Raw genomic sequence first — 25797 nt, forward strand, 5'->3', positions numbered from 1 at the left:
GGCTGTTTTTATTACTTTCTCTATATGCATTAGGGATATGTGAATGTGTCGACCGAATGACCGGTTTTCCACTTTCGCTCAAGTTGACTTTAAAAATAGAATAGAAATCCGAAAATCAGTGGGTTATGCCGTTTTTTTAATGGGAGATTTCACCGTGTATGTGAGTTCACGTCTGGTCGTGAGCGCGCTGCAGCAGTGTCACTTCTCCATGAAGTGTCAGCTTCACATATAAGAGTCCGGTGTGGGACCATTTTTTCAAACTATTGATAAAAAACAATGCAGTGCAAAATATGCAGCATAAGTTAAACGCTCGTCTAAGACTATGACGTTAAATCACCTTAGAAACACACAATGCCTTCGTCCGATCACAGCAGCGTTTCACCGTGTGATCTCGCCAGCGAGTGAGCCGCCGCGCAGATGAACTGTGGTTTGTGGCTAAAATAATAACCGGGGATATTCTCCCCGTTAGCGATTTCAATGGGAAAGACTTCCGCGATCTGATTGAATGTCTCGAGCCTGAAAACACAGTGCCAAACTGCGCGACTATAGGAACTGTACAGTGAGCGGAGTCCCTCCGTTCGTTTCTGTCTACAACCGACACAATCACCGGAGACGCATTCACAGCGTTTAAATAACGCCTCTCATTTGTATTACCATTGGGGCTTGGATGCAAATATTGTAACATTACGGCGGCAGATAAAGGAAAAGCGCAGTTATCATTTTCTGCGCCTCAACCTCTGCTGTGGGAAGAAAGAAAGGGGGCAGAGTAAGTCGATTGATTTGTCGACTCGCAGGCGGACGGTAGGCAGCTCTGCCAACGGTGCCTGTCAAAACGCCCACGCATCGGTTGTCCACTGGCCTTTCATTAAAAAATATATTTTATATTAGGTTTATTATATTGAGTCTTAAATAAACACTGCTTTCATTACGACTCAGAACGCGCATTTCAATGAACCATGATGTAGTCTACAAAAAGATACTGAACTGTGATTGGCCAGTCACTGGCCCGGGCGGGACAGTGACTGGCCAATCAACTTGCCCTGCATATGATTTTACTGGCCCCGGGCCATCGGGCTATACGTTATGTCGAACCCTGGTACTGAAAAGGGGAGGCCTACTCCTACAGAAACAACCCCTCCCATACACAGCCTGACCAGAGGAATCACACACAGTGGACTTGTTCACACAACACACGTCCACAGATAGACACCATCCCCTGCTGTCCATAATGATAACATCCCATTTGTAAAGAGTAATATTATGTGTGTGAAGTATGGCTTGGTACAGATACAAGATTCAGTTTGGGGGAAATATAAATATTGGCTCTGAAAAAGGCATATAGAAGCAGTTTACCCAAACTCCATAGGTCGTCCTGTGTGTGGCTCTTCCCTTGGCACTCTGTAGGGATATTCCTCCTGTATACAAGAAAGAACATGGAAAAAAGTACTTTGAATACATTTGAAAAGGGAACTGTTTTTTAGCACTTCATACAGTTTGATTACATCAACAAAAAATAAGCTAATGAGTTAAGATTATAAAATATGCATTTGACTTCAATACATCTTAAATTCCCCCGGTACAGTTTGTGTAACAGTATCTACTGGGTAAATAATTGATTGAATAATAGAATAAATATTCATTTCCAGACACACTGTACAAGACAGTAGCGCTTCTTAGGGTCTAAGGGCAGATGGTGTCATATTGTTTATGGACTGTAAAGCCCACTGAGGCATATTGTTATTTGTGTAAAAATATATATTTGATTTAATACAAAAACTATGCAGAAAACAGCAAAAAGTTGAGGAAATTAAGAGCCTAGAAAATAAATGGCATAATGATTAATGTCAAAGTCCAAGAAGCAACTTATACAGTCCCCTCCATAAGTATCGGAACTATGAGGCCAATTCCTTTATTTTTGCTGTAGACTGGAAACATTTGGGTTTGACACCAAAATATGAATATGAGACAATAGATCAACATTTCAGCTTTCATTTCCAGGTATTCACATCTGGATCTGATACACAACTGAGAAGATAGCATTATCTGTAAAGGAACACCACATTTTAGGTGAGCAAAAGTATTGGAACAGATAGACTTAAAATAAATTAAAGTGAATACAACGTAATATTTTGTTGCAAAGCCTTTGCTTGCAATAACAAGCATCAAGCCCATTGACATCACAACACTTTTGAATCCTCCTTTTTGATGCTTTTCCAGGCTTTCACCGCAGCCTTATTCAGTTGCCGTTTGTTTACTCTCTTCATTCTCCTCTTTAGCAGGTAAAATGCTAAGTCTATAGGGTGTAAGTCTGGAGATTGACTTGACCAGTCTAATACCTTCCATTTCTTGACCCTGATAACTCCTTTGTTGTTTTTGCAGTGTGTTGTTGGTCATTATCTTGCTGCATTCTGAAGGATCTTCCAATCAGTTTGGTTGCATCTTTCTTTAAATTGGCAGACACAATGTTTGTGTAAACGTCTGTGTTCATTTAGCTGTTGCCACCATGTGTTACATAATCAATGAAGATTAATGAGCCCATCTGAGAAGAAGCCATGCAAGCCCAAGCCATGACATTGCCTCCACCGTGTTTCACAGATGAGCTTGTATGGTTGGGATCATGAGCAGATCCTTTCTTTCTCCAAACTTTAGCCTTTCCATCACTTTGGTAAAGGTTCATCTTGACAACAACACAGTAACACATGATGGCAGCAGCAAAATGAACTTAGAAGTCTACAGAAACATTCGGTCTGCCAATTTAAAGAAAGATGCAACCAAACTGATTGGAAGATCCTTCATCATGCAGCAAGGTAATGACCCAAAAAAACTGCAGAAACAACAAAGGAGTTCATCAGGGGCAAGAAATGTAAGGTTTTAGACTGGCCAAGTCAATCTCCAGACTTAAACGCTATAGAGCATGCATTTTACCTGCTAAAGAGGAGACCGAAGGGTGTAACCCCCCAAAACAAACAGCAACTGAATGAGGCTACGGTAAAGGCCTGGAAAAGCATCACAAAAGAAGAATGCAAAAGTTTTGTTATGTCAATGGGTCACAGGCTTGATGCAGTTATTGTAAGCAAAAGATTTGCCACAAAATATTAAGTCTTATTCACTTTAATTTACTTTAAGTCTATCTGTTCCAATACTTTTGCTCACCTAAAAATGTGGTGTTCCTTTACAAAAAATGCTATCTTCTCATTTGTGTATCAGATCCAGATGTAAATACCTGGAAATGAAAGCTGAAATGTTGATCTATTGTCTCATATTCACATTTTGGTGTCAAACCTAAATGTTTCCAGTCTACAGCAAAAATAAAGGAATTGGCCTCACTGTTCCGATACTTACTAAATGTTTCCTATGTACGCTTTCCTATTTGTAAACAAATTAGTTAAGATTTAAATACAAGCAACTATACTGTGACATCACAGTAAGAGAAATGTAGGGTTAAGGCCAGGACACACCAGCCCGATAATCGCCGTCGTCAAAAAAAATGGAGTCGGCCGTTTCAGGAAGCTCCAGCTTCCCGTCGCTGCTAAAGAACACACCGAGACGACTGTTTATTTTCCGTACGCTCGCGGGACGTAATGTCTCCACAACAGCAGGCGGCGCTAATCTGTATTGTGGCCCGAAAAAATACGAAAGCCGGAAATGATTGGACATCTCTCTAGAGCATAAACATAGATAGAAATACGTATTTATATTTATGGACCATAAGAGCACAATTTTTAGCAGAGAGTGTCGAGCATGGTGTCGAGCAGTCAACAAGGGTTGATGCATGTGAGTACTCTCAAAACGAAACGAACAAACACATTAAAACGATGGCTAGCTGTTGTTAGCTGTTTGTGCTACCCGCCTCACTTCCGGGCTTCACTGATTCGCTAGCCCTCCACCAATCAAATTGCTCCAAATGAAAGACGGTCGGCCGCTGATTGAACATGTTCAATCGGCGGCCGACAGGCTCAAAACAAGCCCGACGACCTCTACGTCGGCCGACGTCACGGCACACACCAAACAGATTCGTCTTTTTTTTTGACGACGGCGATTATCGGGCTGGTGTGTCCTGGCCTTTAGACAGTGAGACCATAAAACACTCTAGCTGCCTTTTCTCAGGCTAGGATGAACCAATTTTATATTTTTTTGCACATTTATACTACCTAGGATCTCAGAATTCAATACACCTTCATATTCCCACCGGTGAAGTAGGCCTTTAATAGTATTTATGCTCTCACCCTCCTTGCAGGTGGAGGGGCTCTGCGTTCAGCAGGGAAGTGAACGTTGTCACCATGGTAGGCCCTCTGATCTTCATGGTAATTTCGTGGGCCTCCTCCGTTGGGGAAAAAGCGTGGCCCTGCTTCGTATTCGTACACGCTGCGGCCGTATTCCTCCTCAGGCCTGGCAAAGGGAGCCCGTCTCTCCGCTGGTCCTGCTGCTGCCCGTGGGTACTGACCCTGGGCATTTGAAGACTTTACATTCAGGTTAACATTTAAAAAAAAAGGTTTGGATGATTTTATTCAGGTCAAATATGTCTGTCTGTTGAAATGACTCATGGAAATATGTTGGCCATTCTTTACATGATGTAGAAATTAAACTTATTTCAATGTTAAGCCGCTGTCCACCCACACTGTTGGACGAATCATTGTGGAAACAACAGAAATCCAAGCCACCAGAATAATTCTTCTTCATGGCATATTTTAGCTCCTCTTAACCAAATCATAAATCATAAATCATACCGGCTAATTGGAAGGCTAACAAGTCTTTTCTACATGTGATTGCATGAAGTGTGCATACTTTTGAATGCAATATAACAAGGTCGAAAAGGGATGTAAAGAGAAGACTCAAGTCACTTTGGGCACACTCACCTGTCTCTCTGTTAAAAAGCGTTCGTCGTAGACCTCCCTTATACTCCTATCTCTCCTGTACGCCACTGCAAAAAGGCAAAGAGTGACATGATACATTACAATATGAAATCATGGCAGGCTGTCCTCCCCACAAAATAAATAAATAATAAAAACCGATGTCTGTTCTCGTTGCCAATGCCTTTACTCAAGTTTTCCACCACCCTCTATAGGCTGCAACATCAGTAAAACACACAAGAACATTGAGATATCAATAGTTGGTATTTAAATGACAACATTGGAACTGTAAAGTTTGAGGTTTGTTTGTGTTTTTTCACATTTAAGTGTTCTGATCGTGCTTCAGTCAGGTGACTAGCACCGCTCTTGTGTTAGCAAAATACAATTTAGATGGCTATAAAATGCTCTGAATGTTTGCCATATTCTTGCATGTGTCGTTTTGAGACATTGTGCGACAGATGGTGTGGGGCAGGAGTGGCAAGTCTCATATGTTTAATGAATGTACTGAAAAGAAAAGTGAGAAGACACTTACTTACTTTTGGACCCGAGGACTTCTGTGAATCCGGGTGAAAATAAGATCTTCAACACAATCTGTAGAGGATGTATTTAAAACAAACTATTAGGGCTGTACATTTGGAATAATTGTCTGGCAGCTATTTCTAAAAATAATCTCTATAATTTAGCACATGAACGATAAGGAATGAGTTCTCTCTTGTATCCTCATTTTGGGACTTAAAAATCGCTGTATTCCTGCATAGGTGCAACAGTATTTGACAAAAGATAAGATAGGAGCTCTATTCGACTTTGTACAGCAATTGAGCCGGCTGAGATTTTCAATTCTGACCTACGAATGAAGTCCATTTAAGCCACACGTGGTTTTTCAACAAAGCGTCCAGTCATAACAAACATTATAACATAGTCTGCGAAGGTTTGTTTACCACTAACCACTGTAGCTAGCTACGTTCATGTAGACCGGACAGCTAGCATTGCTAATCAGCTAGCCTCCATGTATGCAGCAAACACCCGCACGTTTTATTTGTTGTTTGGGCAAGTTAACCAGTCGGTGCTGACACGTAAAAATCACAAATAAATATTAGCGGCAAAATGTGGCCTCTAACAGATCAAACAAGTAAAATAACCCACAGCAAGCGGTAATTCCCAAGCACATTTGGAAAACAACCTCACCTTCCTCTAGCGTTTAGTTAGCCTAGCCTTTCTGGTTAGCTAAACGGACTGTTATTGGACGAGGGCTGCGCATGCGTCACTGAGCTGCGACGGACAGAGATGGCAAAAGGTTTTTTTTTGCTAAACATTTGTGGATAACAAATAGACTAAATACGGAATTATTAAACACATGAAGATATCATTCTCACTGTAGAGACTGTGTCGGTAAGTCGTTTGGACAACGTTCTCAGCTGCTAGGAATAAAGTTAAAATGGATAACGCTACATTATTTAGCGGGCTTGTTGGACTTAGCAGGCTAACTGTTTTGTAGCTTGACGTGCATGAAACAGTTGTCAGGTTCACCTGTCTTATTTAGTATCACAGTGCATTACAGGCGTCCAGTATGAGCGGGGGGTTGGCACCAAGCAAAAGCACCGTGTATGTGTCAAACCTGCCGTTCTCGCTCACCAACAACGACCTACACAAGGTAAGAAGACAGCCCCTACACGTTTGTTTTGGTGGTGTGTTAAATAATGTTAACGATGCTGCTGTTGGCAATACACCAATTACAATAAGGTCTCTGAATCCAAGCAACTTCCTTTCTGAGACCGATCTCTTTGTCTCATTTCAGCTTTTCACCAAATATGGAAAAGTTGTAAAGTAAGTATCCGAATGGTTCCCTTATATTTACGTTTTTATACAGTGTCTAAACCCAAACAAAGCAGTCAAGGGTCACACAGCACACACCATTTACTTTAAGGGCAGTACAATCTGCCTCTAGTAATGGCACCGTTAATACAATATTTATAATAGGTTTAATTACAATCGTGTGTATTTCAGGGTTACAATCGTTAAGGATAAAGACACTCGACAGAGTAAAGGGGTGGCGTTTGTTCTCTTCCTGGACAGAGATGGTGCTCAAAATTGTGCCAGAGCAGTGAACAACAAACAGGTTTGTTTATTATGTCACATTAAGCCTGTAAAGTGTTCATATACTCAATGTATTTGAGCATAGACTGCAGTTCCGTTGTCACTGTCTGTAAGTGAGGTTCCTTTAATGGACATTCACTGGTCAGTTGTGAATTACAGATGTGTTTGTCTCCCAGTTGTTTGGCAGAACAGTGAAAGCAAGCATCGCCATAGACAATGGACGAACAACTGAGTTTATAAGAAGACGCAACTACACCGACAAGTCCAAATGTTACGAATGTGGGGTCAGTGCGTACTTAATGTGTATTTTCGGTCCTGTTAGATATCATCAAAATGTATTGAAGTGCAAATGAAATCATCACAGACGGTGATTCTGATGTCTAATAATTTTTTTATTTTCTTTTTTAAACATCACAGGATACAGGTCATCTGAGCTATGCCTGCCCCAAAAACATCCTTGGAGAGAGGGAACCTCCAAAGAAGAAAGAAAAGAAAAAGAAGAAAAAGGATGAACAACCTGAGCATGTGTACGTATTTCAGAGCTGATGCTGCGAAATATTGTACGCAAGACTAGAATAGACAGACATTTTCTCAATTCCTCCATCTTTTCCATTCGTAGTGAAGAAGAGGAGGAAGACAGTGAAGAAGAGGGAGAGGACCCCAACTTAGACAGTCTGAGCCAAGCCATAGCCTTTCAGGTAAGAAAACAAAATGGTCACATTTTTTATCTTATTTACTTTTAGCAAGTGTCGAACTCCTAGTTTTTCTAAATCGATAATTGCACGTTTCTCTTTTATTATTTAAAAAAGACTATCTATATTCTTTGAGATGCTTTTTACTCTATGTACATCTTGATTATCTTATTGTGTACACCATCTGACCACAGCAAATTCCTTGTATGCGTGAACGTACCAGGCAATAAAACCAATTCTGATACTGATTAACATCTCTACTGAAATGCAGCATACCACCTTCATGAATCATGAATAACTGCTGTTTGAGATTGAGACTTATAACATTTGTTCTACTGCTTTCCATATTTCTTCTGTGTCCCTCTCAGCAAGCACGTATCGAGGAAGAGGAGACGCGAAGGAAGCAGGCGATTTTATCTCAAGAGGACGACGCCGACGCTTCAACCTCCTCGGACTCCAAGAAGCCGAAGATCAAAAAGAGCACATACTTCAGTGATGAAGAGGAGCTCAGTGACTAATGATAATTATAATCATCATGATCAAGATAATACAAACTTTGAAAATGATTAAAAAAAAATATATATTTTTTCAACATTGCTTCATTACTGTATAATAGAGGGGATGCTACAGACATGCATCTATACCAATGAAGTTGGGAGTTTTTTTTTCTCCTTGTACATAATAATGACTTAATGAGAGATATTGAGTTTCTAGGAATACTGTTTAGGTTGATTTTGTGTGTGATGTTTTTCTATGCTCATCAATAAAACCTTTTTTTAACACAAACCAAATGAATAGTTTTTTACAGTGTTAACCACAGACAATGCAATTTACTATTTTGCTTAGTTGAATTAATTAAATTGTAATAGTAGCCTATGGTTTACACAACTAATGCTGACTGTTTTTATGTGAAAATAAAATAAATATTTTTTTTTATGTTATATGAACAATTCCAATGTGTAGACCTTTTCAGAAGTGTCAGTTGAACACAAGGTTGTGTATTTTGTATAATCAGCCAACACTATACAACACAAATGGTCAAATAGGCTCTGCATTCTAAATGCATAGTAAAGAAAGCTGAGATGATTATTTGTTTCTGCTTGATACAAATTAAAAAGTTTAAAAATGTGAACCAGCAATTCGAAACCGCTATGACAAGCTATTATCTATCTATTGCAATACATTGAATGCAGTTGGCAGTACAATCCCAGAGTCGAGAGATAATTGAAAATCCGGTTAAAATAAAATGAGGTTTGAGGAGCCCAGGCTTTGAAAAACCGGCGCGGTGGAAGACAGTCACGCTACAGTGGGTCTTTTGGAAATGCGGTTTATTAGATTCTCGCTTGCGTCAGCACGCAAACAAAGCGGGGGATTCCCCGGTGTTTTATGCGCCCGAGATCTGAACTGCTGCGAATTTACAGCATTGTGCGAGCCAAATGCGAAGACGCAGGGACGTGAGACGATTCCCAGTTAAAGTGAGCGGGAGCTGAGCATACATATTTCTTCATAAATTCAACGTTAGCCACAATGGCTGTTGGTGCATTTGCGCGCTGTCGGAAAGTAAAACGCTCCAAGGAAAATGAGAAGGAGAATGGATAAAGAGGTAACTGCTGCAAAGAATATTTCTCTCTCATGCGACGACCACTGAAAGTAAAAGTATGATTGATAAGGCTATGTGTTATTGGCCTACCTATGTGTAATGTAAAATTGTTGCTTTTAAAAATGATAATTAAATGAAGTTAATCAAGTGTGTGCTAATGACATTTAAGTCAAACACAGAAGAAGGGTGTCTCTAATCGATTCGAGGTGTGGAAATGAGTAAACTCAGCTGCAGTGTCTGGTTTAGACTGAAAACAACTTCCTACATTTGGCTGTATAGTAAGTCAGTCGGCGAACATAGTGTTAAACGTGTCAATTATGTCCTAATAACTAAATAATATCAATGTGTAATACATTCGGTCCAAATAAATACGAGCTTTACAGCAGGTACATGAAGGCGGCATAGATTCATCAAGAGGAATGTCAGCCTCGGGAAGTAACCCAGCCTGTGATTGGCTTAAGCGAGTCACGTGACCATTTCCCAAGCGGAGTTTCCACGACAGCTGGAAGCCGAGCGGCATAGGCTCATAGCTTCTTTGCCGAATTTCTTTATATATATCGGAAATAACACGGCTTCTGCTCGTCTCAGCACCTCCATATAAACCCTGGTCTGGCATGGGCGACAAGAGGAGTCCCACAAGGTAACGACCGAGCGAGCGCGTCCGAGATATTTAAGCTAGGAAAGGGGAGCGGACATCGACAAGCGCACGGGAGGGAAAAAATGGGTTTTCTCTCCACGGTCTCTCTCTCATGCGCGCGCGCTGCTTGTGTGTGTGAGTGACTGCGCGTGTTGGTGTCCGCACGCGCGGGTGTTAAAACCTCATCGCCAATTACAGTGTCGGATCACAGCTAGCGTTTGCAGATGATTACCTAAATCCCATAGGCTTACCCAGATGTTTGCTATCGATAGCCTTCGTTGGATGCGAGCTGAACTCACTGTTGTCTCCTCTCTCGCCCCTCTCCCCTCTCCTCTCCGCTCCCACCATCTCTTTTCGTTTTTTTCGTTTTTCTTTTTCTTCTTCCCCCTCCTTTCTTGTTTTCACATTTATTGTTTCTAAAAGGCCGAAGCGTCAACCGAAGCCCTCCTCCGACGAGGGGTTTTGGGACTGCAGCGTGTGCACGTACAAGAACACGGCAGAAGCATTTAAGTGCATGATGTGTGATGTCAGGAAGGGGACATCAACAAGGTAAGGCGATGGCTATCTACATTACCATTGGTGTCTTTTGCATTAGTGGGTCACAGAGGGGTGGTGTTGATGTGTGTGTAGAGAGAGAGGGGGGGGGGGCATGGGGATTTGGGGGCTGCCCTCCCCAGCAAAATGAGGAACAGTTTAATCTCACTAGGCTACTACCACTTCTCTGCCTCTAAACAATATTGATGCATTTATACCACGAGACAATGGGTTGAGATGGTTTAACCCAAAAAAATACAAATATGTAACCCTTTGGCGCTGTTAGTTACCATTCTATATACAGGTTACACATTAAACATGAACACAAATGATATAAGTAGTAGATTGATAATAACTGCTGCAATTATTCTGTGTTTCTTTTTGACAATTGCTTCGTCCAAGTTTTCCTTCAACTCAACATCTCTCTCACATTTTCCTCTGAGCAGCGCATTAGTCTCCATGTTCTTGCCCCAGTCTTGACACTGACCTCTAGTACAATGAGGGAGACGGACGGCTCGCTCTTTAAGTACACACATCCATCTTGTTGCCCCGGAGATATCTGTAACGAAGGGGTGGGGTGGGGGACACACTTGCACACACACATACACACACACACACACACACACACACACACACACACACACACACAGACACATTCACACACACAAACACACACACACACGCAAGTACTTGAAGCATACAAATAAATAGCATGTAGGTACTAGGTAGGTAAATGCGCACACACACTTACACACCCACACACACACACTCTTTTTCCCTATGCGCTGTGGATATTTGTCGGTGAGTTGAAGCAGGAAACGACTGCTGTCCCCGAGTGGCAGTCATCATTATCGGGATGAAAACACAACAAAGGGGTTGAAGGGGGAGGAAGTGTAACCGTTAGCTTCATAGGAAAATGGTGTGCGTTGCTATTTCCAACCAATCCAATCTCTTTAACGCATCGCCATATGATCCTCCTTTGCATTAACACAACTTTCCAATGATTTAACAACAATAACAACAACAGCAGCAAAAACAACAAATACACACGTCCGTGCAATTGTCCGCTTTAATGCCATTTTAGAAATGGTGGTATTTCTCCTGTCGGTGCATGCACTTGCCCGTGTGTGTATGCCTGTGTGTGTGTGTGTGTATCTGTGTGTGTGCGTGAGAGTGGGAGGGCTAGGTTGTCAGAGCAGCTGCCAGACAGACAGCCATTGCTCATTACTATGCAACAGCTTAATCAGCCTGCTGTCATCAGAGACACGCACATGCACACACTCACACACTCGTACAGATGCACTCAACATGCACATTTTACACATGACTGCATACATATTTGTGACAAACACACACGCACGCTCTCTTGATGTGCACATATAATAATACTGATTCAAGTGCACAGTTGCTGGAGATTGAGCAGCAGACACGCTGTTGTCACAGGGTCCAGCTTATTGCAGCTGCGCGTTGATCGTTGAGAGGACACTCCAGGGACTCTGTGTATAATTGTGTGTGTGTGTGTGTGTGTGTGTGTGTGTGAGTGTGTGAGAGTGTGTGTGCACGCTTCTGTAAAATAACAAGGGGACTGCAGCTTTGCCAAGAACCTGTCTGAATCCTCACGTCAGTCACCAAAAGTCTGTGACACCCTTTGTCTTCCCCATCTGGGCATCATTTTGGTGAAGTGGGGGGAGATTGGCAAGGACACAAGGTCCCAGAATTCCTTGCTGCACCTGACTGACAGTCAGCGACAAATGTACGCAGTTAGAAGGTCTTATTTAACGGTAATAACCTACTGTCTTTTTTTCCAACCCCAACTGCATTGCTGCAGAAACATAGTAGTATTTGTCATGGTTCTCGCAGTTAAGGCCAAGACACTCGCCCCACACGCCGGGCTAATGCTGCAGCAAAATGGCCACACAGGTGGTCGCAGCTGTTAACGACCGAACACAGCAGACAAGTGGATTTGAGAGCAAGCAATGCCGAAAGGTGCTAAAGGGCAAATGGCGCTCGGAATATAAATGCGGGACACGGTAAATTCTCCCCTTTGCCGGGTTACTAAACAAGCATGACTGAGCTTATCGCTGTGAGGTGAAGAATGAATGCTTGACACAGGCATGGAGTGTCCACCGGTTGGGAGGAGGTGTGCACCGAAGCCTGAAGGTCACAGATTATTCACAGCCCGTGTCAGTGGCTTAATTCAACATAGTTGTCATAAGTAAAAAAAAAAAAAACAACACTAAACTTGTCCAGACGGGGATCAGTGTCTTTTTTCGGCCAGCAGCGCTAGAGCTGATGGATTCTAGGACAAGGCAGAGACATGTTTTAAGGAGGTAGAGCATTTGCGTGTGATTACGGCAAGCCTAGAGATTTGGCTGAATGTTTTATGAAGGGGAGGTTGAGCAGGTCTTAACCGCCCGTATCCCCTCTCTGATGTTGGGAGATGATCTACTGCAGGAACCCAACGATTGAGAATGGTCGAGGCTGCGAGTTTGACTGAAGACAAGGATGCATCAGCAGGATTGGATTTAGGAGTGGGAGACAGGTTGACAGAGTATAGGGGGCCGGCTGACGTTCCATTAATTCTGTCACCACCCCCTGTTGTCACAAGCAGGACCCTGCCACTAGCACGAGACGGAGCAGAAATTACTATTCACATGAGTGGATTTTTATTATTATTATTTTTTTTACGGAAAATGCTCTCAGGCCCCCAAAACGTGACACCGTGATTTGTGCAGATCGAAAAGAGAAAAATTTGTTGTTCTTCTCTGGCAAGCTGTTAGCTTACGGTCTTTAATCAAAGCGGTCTTAGTGGAGCTTTTGGGATCACAACATACCGTGCGGCCTCATTACCTTAAGACTTTGCAAGGGGGGGAAAAGGCAGGGGGGGGGGGACATTTTATCTTCCTGCCACTCTTTGGGCTCAGTCCCAGCCCTTTGAAAAAAGCTAGTGTGATAGATGAAAGTCACAGTGTGGCGAGTGTGTGGTACTTAGAGAGGCTGTTTGATAAGTGCAAGGTCACAGGGTTTGATTCCAACATCAGCTGAAATACCCAGGCAGAGCATCAGAAGGTCTCCAGGTGCACCCGTTATTATTATGAACTGCTCCTGGATCAGCGCGTCACGTTGACATTTCAAATATTAAGATTTGGGTTAATTATAAAGATAAGCTGAAAGTGTCATGTGAAGTGGTGCTGACAGCCAGCTGTTAAAACCCAAACCTACACACTGCCTTCTGCCAAACACTTTGTGTGTGTGTGTGACGTAGAGTGCGTGCATGCTCGACATTCAGGTGCCTGTTGAGCACCATTGTATTTCTACAGGTCAGGACAGTGAGCTTGATCATCATGCCATTAGCTGTGTACACCATTTTACCCCCACCTCTTCATTCTCACAGCTATTCGAGGTAGAGCTCTCTCTCTCTCTCTCTCTCTCTTTCTCTCTCTCTCTCTCTCTCCAGTTGAACTTAACCTAGGGGCGTCTCTCGATGACAGATTGACTGATGTGCAGGTTTCGTCAGCCTCCAGCTAAACAAGCACGAGCCACTCTGAGCCGGCTGAGAACCTGTCAGGATTTTTGGGCTCTTTAGATGTTGTTTTATCATCCTCCGCACAAGCTCGCCCTCACAGTTCATGTGCACTTCACACACACTGAGAATTGGTCTGCAATAGTGCAGTTGGTTGGCTCATTTGCAGTCGGCCTACTCTCTTTAAAGAATGTATAGCTTTCAATAAGACACGGTGGTGCTGTAGACTATCCAACAAAGGATATTACACATTTTTATTTTTATTTTATTTACATACAAATACAACGAAATGATAAAGAATTTGGGGCATGTTACCAACAGAAGATTAATAACATGTTTATAAAAAAGGCCAAGGGAAATTAAATGCTTTCACAAAGATCACAGAAAAAGGAGTGCAGAGAAAAAAAAATAACAAAACTATCTCAAATTGTTGCCATTTTGAGGTTTTGCAGGAATCATATAAATCCAGCCAGTGATTGGTTGCAGTAGATCTCCATTATAAAAAATGAGATACCGATCAGCCCGCCGTAGCTATCTGATTATGTGAAGCGGAAACTGTGGGGAATGGGGTCGCACACTGACTCAATCTTATTTTTAGTGGATTTTTAAACGTGGGATCAAAATGCATTTCAGAACCATTTTTATGCAAAAGGGAATGGATTAATTATCTCTCCTCTCTATCTCTATCTGTTCCTTCTCTCAAAATAGCTGCGTTGGTAAAAAAAAATATGTGTGTGAACTTCCATGGAATAACAATATACATAAATGCAAGTAATTATGTACATACATTAAAAATGCTGCCTGCAGAAAAATGTATCCAATTAAAAAACGAACAGCGTGATATGTGAATTTACTGTACTTCCGGATATTGTCTCACTGCCTCGGTACACATTTATACATCCAAGCTGGGACTTCTTAATATAAAGAGTCTCCTTTATGGCATTAAAATCCGTTACCCCATCCTTGTATCTGTATTAGCCATATTATAAGCTTCCTAGTAAGATGTTCCCAATTCCACACCTTTTTTACAAATTCATTTAAAAGTGTAAAACGTATTTGGTTCTTCAGCTGGCCGATATGTGTGGGAGAAAGCTAATTTACAAGGCAAAATCTATACCACTATTTGACAGCTGGATAAATGTTAATATCCGGGTTGATATTCAAATACACAAAACTAGACTAGCAGAGATAGCAACACACTTGACTCTCACAATCATTTGTTTTTGCATCATTCTCTTTAAGTGAATGTCGTCAAAATACTGGCGTTTTATTTTTTGTCGTTGCCCTGAAGTGACTTTGGCACGACGATATGTTTAGCTATGTTTTATCAACAGAAAAATAAGTCAGATTAATGAAACATATGTGTGTCCTCTTCTGTTTTTTTTGAACTGCAAGAGTGGTTGTGCCAAATGAGATCTTTTTACAACAGGCACGCACCACACAAAAATGCTGATAAACCTGTTTTTCATGAGCCTGAGATCTGGATGTGTGACGCTGACAAAATGACTGAAGCGATTATCACCGCAGTAATAGCTAAACGTTGATACAAAATTGCATCTTTAAACCTGTCTCGTGTGTGTAAAGCAGACTGTATATCACTAGCCCATAGCATTTGATCGCCATCCTCTAAATTATTACATCCTCTTTTTATAAGGCCGCTGAGCCGTGTGGGTTACTGCTTTTCCTAGTGCTCGCGCAGCAGCATACAAACACTGAGCGTACACCGGGGACAAAGAAGCTGGCTGTTATCACGTCACCACGGCTCAAGATTATGGCGACGTGATAAGCCTGTAATTACTACAGTGACACTGATGCATGACATGCTGCTCTTTGTGTGTGTAGGTCCTTGTGTGTGGGGGTGTGTGTGTGTGTGTGGGGGTGGGTGGGTGGGTGTGTGTGTGTGTGTGTTTGTCTGTGTGCGCGTGTTTGTCCAAGTGGGCCTCTGTAAGGGCCTGTGTAAGAGAGGAGAATGGTGTGTGGCTACTAGCGGGCTGCAGAAGGTGTCATAAACCACAGGACATGGAGAGCCATCTGTCTCTCTGTCTCTCTCTCTTCCACACACACACACACACACACGCTCATTGATAGCATGTACAGGCAGGGAGAGACATTAATCATCGGGTTGGAGGGGCTCCCAGGAGCAGCCTACAACCTGCTGATAGAAAAACCTGACACACACGAGTACAAACTAGAGAGAGAGAGTGTTCAACGGGGCATAAAATAAGCTCTTTCACAATGATCTTACAATCATCACAGAACAGCGAGGCGAGATTTGTTTATAGCAGCCAACAGTACACACTCCTGAGCTTATTTGCAGTCCATCAGCTGTCCTGCGGGCTGTTTGCTCATCACACAATGTACTTGACTAATGTTCGCATGCAGTGCAAACATCAGATTCTGCAGTGTTCTGTACTGCCGTCTTCTTTAGCTTTGAACAGATAACCGGTTCAAAACGTTTTTAGAAGAGCCAATGTCTGGAATAATGGCCACAGCTGCCCTGCCATGATGACTCCCATTTCAAAATAAAAAGACCCATGTTAAACCTAAAATTGCCGTGACTTTGAAAGACACTTGTTTTCTTTGAAGGGAAATACTGCAGCTACATAATGTGCACTGATTTTTGTATGTCCTCCTCGAACAAACACGTCTTAGTAGTAGTGTTTGGTGGACATGGAGATTTAGAATGTCCCCGTTAAAATGGAGGCATAAGTGTTGCTTTGTGGGTTGAGAAAAACATCTCTTGGGTGAAATAACCCAATGTAAAAAAAAAAACAACTTTGATTGATCAGAAAAAAGTCACAAAGCTGAAAGTGGGCCCCGGTTTTTATTTACTTGTGGTGAAAAGAGGATGTTCTGGAGATGCATCGTTTTTTCACAGGGCAGTAATGCAATGGTGTGTTTTCCCATTCTCCTGTGGGGTCAACCACACTAAACACATCAAACCGCCTTCATGGTTTTCCTCGATGGAGTCAGTGTATCGCATTTCAACAGACAAGACGTTTAAAGTTACCGAAAAGTCTTTGAATTTGATATCCCATCGTGTGTGTGTGTGTGTGGGAGTTTGTAGAGTTTGTTATACAAAAGCCTTTAGTGATTTTTGTCTATAAAAAGAGACTGACTCATACACACTACTACTGCGCCATCTGTGTCCATTGCTGATTCCCTGCATGGTGGTGTGTGGTGTCGATGACCTGTGTATCCGCTCTAGGCAGAAACGTGACAGTCTGGGGGCCAAACCACCATGAGTCTAAGTCACAATTACCACCAACTGAATGTGTCATGGACAAAGATTAACTTAATCAAATTCAGGACTGGTGACTAATACAGGAGTAGAGCACGGAGATATTCCCTGGCAGTTTTGCTTTCTTCGGCCGCTTTCTTCAAATTTTTTCCCCTCTGTTTTCCGCGCACATGGGCCAGACGTGGAAGGGGTTTGAGGTCAGTGGGTGCATCAGGAGGATGTGTGTGTGTGTGTGATTGTGTGTGTGTGTGACAGACAGTGAGAGTGTGTGTTTGCTCATGGCATATTTGCAAAGGGGTCAGACAGAGTTCCCCTGTCAGTGAAATGTGTGAGGGATCAGTGGCAGCCTTTCTATGTACTTAGTTTCCAGCCCCCCTCCAGTCTTCAGGACAGGACTTGTTGGTCTTTTAGCTCGCTGTTTAAAAAAATGAAAGGGAGTGTTTGTTCAAAGCAAGATGGAAGATGGTGTTGTATCAGACACTCATGACTTGTAATTGTAAGGATGATCTTATCATGCTGACATGGGGGTGGGGGGGGGGGGCTATGTCTTTAAAGGCTCGTTTCAACTGAGTTACGGTTCCATGCGGCACACATTTATCTGCGTTTCCATAAAAAAAGTGTACCAAAATATGCGAACCGTGCTGTATCTATTGTTGGCACCTATGTTGTTCCCGAAGGGTCCCAAGAGGGTGGAGCTAGCTACACACTACAGTACGTTGATTGGCTGACAGAATCATCATTTTCGTGCGAGAGATAAACTGCGGTATGTAATCTCCTCGGCAAGAGTGCAGTCTTGTGATCAGAGAACATTTATGTCATGCAGTTCTTTGTTTGGCGTTTGTCCTCTCCATTTATTTTATTGAAGGGCTACACTGTGTACTACTGATTTGATCGTAATCCAGCATAAAGCCCACCTACCAAGTTGGGGTACTGTTTGCAGTGGAAACACAAGTCAGATCTAGGGTTACCGTTACTCACCAAAGCAGATACCTTACCAAACCGAACTGTACTGGTCAGGAAACTAAGCATAATTGACTTCCATGAAAATAAGCAACCAAAAATAAAAGGGGCTTGGAATTACCATCCACAGTTTTTTTTTGTCACATCCCCATTTCTAGCAAATATAATTTGTTGTGTTTGGTGTTTATTTTTCTTCCTGCCCCCTCATATAAAGCTCCCAATTTCCCAGCATGGGACTCCATTAGCTGCTGTAGAATAGATGTCATGATGAGTGGGGCAAATACTGTTTGGAACAACAGCTCAAACACACAGCATCAAATTATGTCGGAAAGAATAGACCATTACATTAGGCACAGCAAATTCCTATTGGAATCAATAGACACACTCACACACACACACAAACACACACACACACTTAAGCTTCCAGACGGAGGCCACTGGCTCGGGCTTAAGTGCTAAGATAATAACCATCTGATTGGGTTAACAGTGGCAGCTCTGTTTAGGTCCCGCTGCATTGCCTCGGCGTAATATTAGGTTGTCTGCGTCTCCTCTTTCACCTCCCAGGTTATTGAACTGGCTCTATTAGTGGAAAGTCTACTCCATTTGTAACACATGAAGAAGATGAGGGTGTACACAATGTGTTTATAGTGGTGGCCCCAATTGCTCATGGTCTTTTAAGGTTGACAATAGAAAAGATTGCCTTGAGCCTCAGGTGACATTTTCTTTTCTTCATCATGCATGAACGAAGCAAAACATACAAATGAGGCGGCAGTAATTCATCGCACAATGGGATCTTGTACCAACTTCAGCAAAATAAAAAAGGAATATAAAAAGGAGGCAGCCAATCGTTTTCTTTCTATTTATTTTTGGAAGCTGCTGGTAACATTTGGCACCAGAGGTTTGGGGATGGTCGATTCTGTGTGCGACCGTCGGCGCTTTGTGTTGAGGCTAAAGAAAGAAAGCAAAATAAATTCAGAAAAGTAGACACTTCTTCCTTGTGTGTCGGGGTAAAGGATGTCAAGGAGAGCAGCAAATTAACTCTAGCCGCGAACAGAAGACTGTCAGAGGCCTCCGCTTTTATTTTGAAGAAAAAAAAAAAAAAAAAAAAGGAAGGAAGGAAGGAAGGAAGAAGAAAAAAGAAAAAAGGTGTCAGCAGTTCTGCAGTGTCGTGCTGACAAGACAGACACATTAGAGGATCTTTCTCTACATCGCCTCTCCCTATCAGCCGTTTATGTAGGCCAAGAGACCCATTTGCATTTCACTCTAGCCTTACACTAGCATCTCTGCCTTTTTCTGTGAAGGCGATGATAACTCTGAAAGGAAAATCTACTCTGGGAGAGACTCTTTGAAGCTGGGCACCCAATTTAGGTCATCCCCGAATTGTTAAACAACAGTCTTGCCCTCAGAACAAGACCAGCGGGCCCCGCTTATAAAGTGAAGCTCTAAATTAAGCTAAATAGGCCACAAGGCTCTTTTTTGGTTAAATAAAGAAAAGAAGAAGAAAAAAAACATAGCGCATTCATTGCACAGTGCCACTTGGCCAGGTGCTCAAACTAATCTGCCAAATGGATTTTTATCAAGACCGGCACATTTGTACACTCGGTACTTGTACTTTGTTACACCCCCTTTTATAAATTACATTAGGCAAGCGCAGGAGGACATTATTTATACAGCACCTGGAGGCCAATGTTTTGTAATTGCAGTACTTTTTGCAGGGCTCACACACACACACACACACACACACACACACACACAGGTTAGTGCACTTGAGTGAAGCTGTTGTACAGAGTAACAGTTGTATAATGCAGTCGATGCAGTGGGTTAGCTTACATTCAAATACAATTATTGTATATGTCATGAGTAGGAGATTAATGCTTTACACTACTAAACACGGTAAGGTGGCGCTACTCGCCATTGTTCACAGTTCCTTTTCAATTGTGTGCATCCTCAAAAAGCTGGTAAAAATTTGGCTGATGATTATTGGACATTTTTTAAAGCGTAAATCTAACGCCCTATTACGAATATGACTGCTCAATAGAGCTGCGATAACACACTGTGCTCTTCTGCTGTTCTCACCATGCCCTCATGCTTCATCTAATCACTGTGTGAGTGTGATGGCACTAATGAGTGTTTGCACTCATGTGCATAGTATGATGTGTTGTCTGTTGATTAAATTTTGTTGTTTTTAAATATAAAAGCGAGCATAGAAAATTCATATGCACCCATTGGTAATTGGTATGCAGCACGTTGGTTTTCTGGTGCAGTATCTGCATGCTGCGATGTCTATCCATGCATATGAACATACTGGGTCTATGTGAATATGTGTGTTTGTGTGTGTGTGTGTGTGTGTGTGTGTGTGTGTGTGTGTGTGTGTGTGTGTGTGTTTGCACGCAAAATCATGCTCTGGATTTGTAGGCTCCCTCAGCAGATGGCCTTTTTCAACACACTCCTCTCAGCTAAGGCTCTTGCCAGCCCCAAAACATACACACACACACACACAAAAATGCTCACAGCCTTCATGCATGCAAACCTTTGCCAGCCCAATTGCATAATGTATCATTTTTTGAAACAACAGACCTTCACAGAGGATTGAAATGTGACTGTGAGGAGGAGAACATTTAGTTACGGATAATCCGTCGAATTGTAATTGATGAGATTTGTATTTTTAGCCTTGTGTCGTTGTGTGTAGCCTATGTAGGAAGACACAACACCCCCACCTTGTATCAGTGAATACAGTTTCCCCCTGTCATTCAGTAACAGACTGGGGGAACAACATGACTTTGGATTCCTGAAACAAGCCTAAAACAACACGGTTCCTTTTGTACATCATTTATAATCACAATCTTAGAATGGACAGTGGATAGGAAGCCAGTACAGGATGAATGATAAGTGACTGCTGGTTGTGTAAAGAAGTGGCAGGGCTACTCAGTTAATGGCCATTTACACTCTCTCCCCATGAGTTCTCAAAGACTGCAGTGCTGGAGAATTGGACATTTGGGAAAAACATGTCGGGTGTGACCTTTTTTTAAATGAATGATAAGAATATGACGCACTTGCACTGTAGTTTAAGTCAGAACTGGTCACTCCCCCCCCCCCACCCACCCACCTTTACACACAGTATCACTCTTTGTTTTAATCAAGATGGGCTTTGCGGTTTTGCTTCTCATTTGATCAAAACACGCAGTAGTATTGGTGTATTCCGAAATCCTGGTGTGTTACTCACACTTACATCCTTGTGTTCCCACCGAAACAGATCTCAGCTTGTTGTCATTGTGTATCCCTGCTCTGAGCACTGAAACAAGCCTGTGCAGGTATACCACATATCACACAGATGGCTGAATCCTTTTTTTTATTTTTTTGTATTCCGAATGCAGTCAGCATGCGATGCCAGCATTAAGAACACTTCAGCGCACACCAACCTAACCAGCACTGGCAGTGATTATTGGCTCTCGATTATGGTGGTACGCTAGCATGAAGCCATGTGTTCATCGTGATTTTCCCTCCCATTAATCTGTCACACTCTTTCTCTCTCTCTCTTTCTCTCTCTCTATGTCTCTCTCTCTCTCTCCCCGGATCAGGAAACCTCGTCCCGTCTCCCAGCTCGTAACACAGCAGCAGGTAACGCAGCAGTTTGTTTTGCCCTCACAGCCCAAGAAGGAGAAGAAGGAGCGAGTGGAGAGGGAGAAGAGCGACAAGGAGCCGGCACTCAAGAAGAACGGTCACAAGAAGATGAGGTAAACACAAGCCCACACACAGGGGACACATGAATACACACACTGTAGAAGATAGAGAGGATGTTATGTTGCCATGTAGGGGCGTAAGTAGCTGGTCTCATCACAATACGATATTAGATCCATTTATTGAACAAACAAAATCTGCCATGATACGACTTTGATTTCGATTCGATTCAGGGGCTTGCGATCGATATGAGACGATATCTTATGCCCATTTGAAATAACCTGTTACATTTATATCAAAAACACAACTCGAATATGATTTGATTATTTTATTTCTGAGCTCTTCCATATATTTAAATAAAAAACTTTAGTGTAAGTAGTGTCACACACAGACGTGTAGTGAGATTGTCAAAATAAAAGTGTATATTAAAGACAGTGATATGCCAACAAATCGTTATTTTATATCGATCTATACAGATGACACACCAGTAAGGCATTCTTCTTTGCATTCGTTTGGTGGGCAAGTTCTGAATCTGATTTGATACAAAAAGCTCATCAGGATCTTTTACAATACACAAACACATTTCCCCATCTGTCACCAGGCCCAGATTAAAAAACATCGACCGGAGCAGCGCGCAGCACCTGGAGGTGACGGTCGGGGACCTGACAGTCATCATAACGGACTTTAAGGAGAAGGTGAAGGCCCCTCCGTCCACCACCTCCACCTCTTCAGCCACCTCGTCCAGCGCTGCCTCCACCGCAGACCACCACAGCCAGAACGGCTCCAGCTCAGAGGCCACAGAGAAGGGCCTGTCTCGCTCCTCCTCGCCACGGGGAGAAACCAGCTCTGTCAATGGGGAGTCCCACTGAGGCAACCCCCCCGCCCCCCACCCCACCAACTCCCCATTCAAAACCTCCACCCAACATCGAATAGTCCCCGGTGGAGCGTCCTGCCTCTTGACTTAAGAGCTGCACAGTACTGACTCCAACTTTTCTTTTCTTTTTTCCAGTATTTTCTTTTTGGATTATTTTTCAGTAGGAACTGTGTGACACAGCAAATTTGTTTTTGGGGGGGGGTGAACATTTCTAAAATTGTTTGAAAAGATTGACAGAAAGACAGCACTGGAATTTTAGAAAAGCAATATGAAAAAAAAAACTTTAATCTAAAATGTTCTTCTTCTTGACATTTTCACCTTGAACAATTGGTGCACTGGAAGAAGAAAAAAAGGATCCCACATGCTGTCCCACCATGCTCACTGCTACTAGAATATTTACAAAGACAGTTTGATTCTGACGAGGAACTTTCTTCAGGACTGACCTGAGATATGTCTCTTCGGTAAATGTTTTAATGGACACGCTTTATGGTCCCTGTGCGGTTTTCCTTCAGATGCACCTGCTTGGTTTGAACAATTTTTTTTTTCAAACTAAATGTGCAGCCCCCCCCCCCACCCTGGACCACCATCTTCAGTGGCCAGGCAGAGAGACCTTTTCTTTCCCTAATGTGGATTGGAATTTCAGCCTCTGTCTGGAATCTCTACCTACACATTTATTACACTCTCAATGTGTCCCTACGCAGACCTTTCAACCTCACAGCGAAAGCCTCTGTTCCTGATCTTGATAGGCCAATATTTTACTTCTGGATGGCCTGTTTTTTTTTTTTTCTTTCTCAAAATATTTGGAGCAGGTTGTTTCGTTCAGGTAATGCTTGTTACGGCCGTATATTAAAAAAAAAACACCGGGCAGGTTTTGATAAAAGCCCTCTTTTGAAAAATTGTGCAGGAAGGATAAGTATGACATTAAAAGATAATACCGGTGTTTCTTTTCTTTTCTGTTTTAGCCAATTATCTATGTTCACCCTTCTTTTTCCACATTATCCCCACTTTTGTCTGCTCACAGTCAACCAAGTTGGAGATACAATCAGGGTTTTGGTTTTACTGTCTATGCGGCTATCATTTTGTATAGCACATACACAACCCCCCCCACAAAAGACAAACCTGCATTAAGTGATGTTTTTGATATAAACACAGATCAATTTGAGTGGTATGGAAAAGCTGATCATGTAGAGAATTAGCATCCCCCCAGCTTGCCTTTAGTTCAGTTGTTTTGTTTTTTCTGGGCAACATTTTCAACATTGGGCAACAATTTCCAGGATTTTCCATTGCCAATAAGCTTGTAGCTGGTGAAGAAGCTATGCTAAGTATTGGGGCTTATCTTGGTCAGAAACACTGTTCACGTATGTTGGTGTACGTCTGCCAGATATGAAAGTAGGCAATACATTGTTAGCATATTAGCCATAGCAGCTAAAAATCTGTCTCAGGGCCTTTGTTTCTTTTAAGTTGAGTTTGTTTACTATCAAAGAAATGACTTAATGCAGCTTTAAGAAAAATCCAAACTCCATTGTTAATTGAGTTCTTAATTATTCTTAGTCGGTGTGAAACTTTGGTAACGCATGTTGCCTGCACCATGTATTAACAATGTGACCGAAGTATGACAATTCACCGACACCCTCCGTTATAATGTTAAGCCTATAGGTTACTGTCAATCACAGACTCGCCGCTGAATGACAGATGGTATTCAATTCTTCAAAGACTCCCTTACAAAATGCACATTGTGTTTTTGTTAACAGTTATTTCACGTTTCAGTAAGATGGAGTAAAAAGTGAAGTTAATTGCACAATGACTGAGGGACTAAGGGGCAGTAGCTGTAAACGACACTAGTAAATCGTCCTTTTGTTAGATCTCTACAAACTGCACAAATAGGGCTGCACCTGCCGGGTGTCACAGTGGCAAAGCAGAGTGCTGACACCTTCCTGCCCCCCTCCCCCCTCCACGGTGGACCCCGTTTGAACTCAGCACGGGCACTTGAACTGAAAACAATAGAAGCCTCGACTTTTTGGACACGCACATTTCTCAGCTGTTACAGGTGATGGCCTGCGGTGTGATGGACTTCCCACCCCCCCCCCCCCATTTTGATGTAGCAAAGTGGAGGGGAGCTTTAGAACCTACTAAACTCCCAGCAGAACAACTAATAGATCAACCTAACTACACAATAAGTTATAAAAACCTGTAGAGTAACTACACAGATTTAAAATGGATATTTCTAAACAAAAAACGAAAAAAAAAATATTGTATTACAATGTTTTGATGTGGTTGTATTATCCATCATATCAGTCTTATTGTCGAGATTCTTTTTTTTTTTTTTTTTTTTTTACTTTTAACATTTTAGCACAGAATCCTGAGAACTGTCATGGCATGATAATAATATTCTGGTCTCGGTATATTGTGGGACAGGCCTATGTCTCTTCATTTGTTGGCATCGTTCAATGTGTCTTGAGGTGTATTCTCGTATAGGTTCATCACCGCTCTAGCTGGGTCTAGGTGGTGTGTCGACCCCCCCTTGAGAACCGTTTCCCGACAGACAGTTTGTTATTCGGTTTGTGGCAAAAAATGGACACTTAGAGATATGTTAATGTCACCCGTTGAGATGTTTTTGCTTTGCCATGCGCAATTGTTTTAAAAAGTGTGAACTTGTTTATTACATGTCTCAATAAGAAAATAACTAAACAGAAAAGCTGTCTTTCTTTATGCACACAATTCTACTTTTTTGCATGCATGCTTCCATTTATGTATTTCCACTGTGTTTTCTTTTAGAATCAGAGGGTTTTCTGTTGTTTTCAGCTCCATCTGGTGGATTTGAACCTACATGCACTGTGTTGAAGATGAGCAGCAGTTATGAATGTATTTAACAGATTGTGCCCATAATGCCAAACTATGCATAGGCCTATCCCCATCCATAATAATAATAAGTAATAAGTGAGTCCGATTTTTTTAAGGACATTATTGAATAGGCTTTATAGTAGTTATTGTATGGGTTCCACAGGCTAATTAATTGACTACTACACCAGTCAATAACCTAATTTTCCCAGCCTAAATAAAAATGCAAATGCAGGTCTGTGGTGTGGTCACCTCAGGCGACTAGTCACTTGAAGC

General features: G+C 42.2%; 3 protein-coding genes across 12 annotated transcripts in view; 2 read left to right on the forward strand and 1 right to left on the reverse strand.

Moving 5' to 3' along the window:
* The window catches only part of pphln1 (periphilin 1), a 26957-nt gene extending 16787 nt beyond the window's left edge, over positions 1–10170 (reverse strand). For 4 of the 9 annotated variants that reach the window (XM_080050972.1, XM_080050971.1, XM_080050970.1 and 1 more), the window contains exons 1-5: positions 10125–10166; positions 5387–5441; positions 4857–4921; positions 4227–4460; positions 1354–1415 (exon numbers count right to left, since the gene is read on the reverse strand). In XM_080050972.1, coding sequence (XP_079907098.1) covers positions 1354–1415; positions 4227–4460; positions 4857–4921; position 5387 — 362 coding nt within the window. In that variant the 5' untranslated portion in view covers positions 5388–5441; positions 10125–10166. Of the gene's footprint in view, positions 1–1353; positions 1416–4226; positions 4461–4856; positions 4922–5382; positions 5442–6035; positions 6068–10124 lie in introns of those variants that run through there. The other 5 variants (XM_080050966.1, XM_080050969.1, XM_080050968.1 and 2 more) reach the window with 5 other exon arrangements.
* Positions 6136–8416, forward strand: zcrb1 (zinc finger CCHC-type and RNA binding motif 1). Its single transcript, XM_080050922.1, has 7 exons — positions 6136–6501; positions 6646–6674; positions 6855–6966; positions 7121–7228; positions 7362–7471; positions 7564–7642; positions 8005–8416. Exons 1-7 carry the CDS (start codon positions 6418–6420, stop codon positions 8152–8154), a joined length of 672 nt encoding a protein of 223 aa, XP_079907048.1. The 5' UTR covers positions 6136–6417; the 3' UTR covers positions 8155–8416.
* yaf2 (YY1 associated factor 2) lies at positions 9233–25025 on the forward strand. Of its 2 annotated transcripts, none has more exons than XM_080050977.1 (4): positions 9233–9239; positions 10297–10422; positions 21710–21865; positions 22411–25025. In XM_080050977.1, exons 2-4 carry the CDS (start codon positions 10388–10390, stop codon positions 22676–22678), a joined length of 459 nt encoding a protein of 152 aa, XP_079907103.1. In that variant the 5' UTR covers positions 9233–9239; positions 10297–10387; the 3' UTR covers positions 22679–25025. The 2 variants fall into 2 exon arrangements, with proteins under 2 accessions (XP_079907103.1, XP_079907102.1); XM_080050976.1 differs by lacking the exon at positions 9233–9239 and adding an exon at positions 9737–9876.
* The last annotated feature ends 772 nt before the right edge of the window (positions 25026–25797 follow it).

This window comes from Ammodytes marinus (assembly GCF_949987685.1).
Source record: "Ammodytes marinus genome assembly, chromosome: 22".
Taxonomy (NCBI): domain Eukaryota; kingdom Metazoa; phylum Chordata; class Actinopteri; order Uranoscopiformes; family Ammodytidae; genus Ammodytes; species Ammodytes marinus.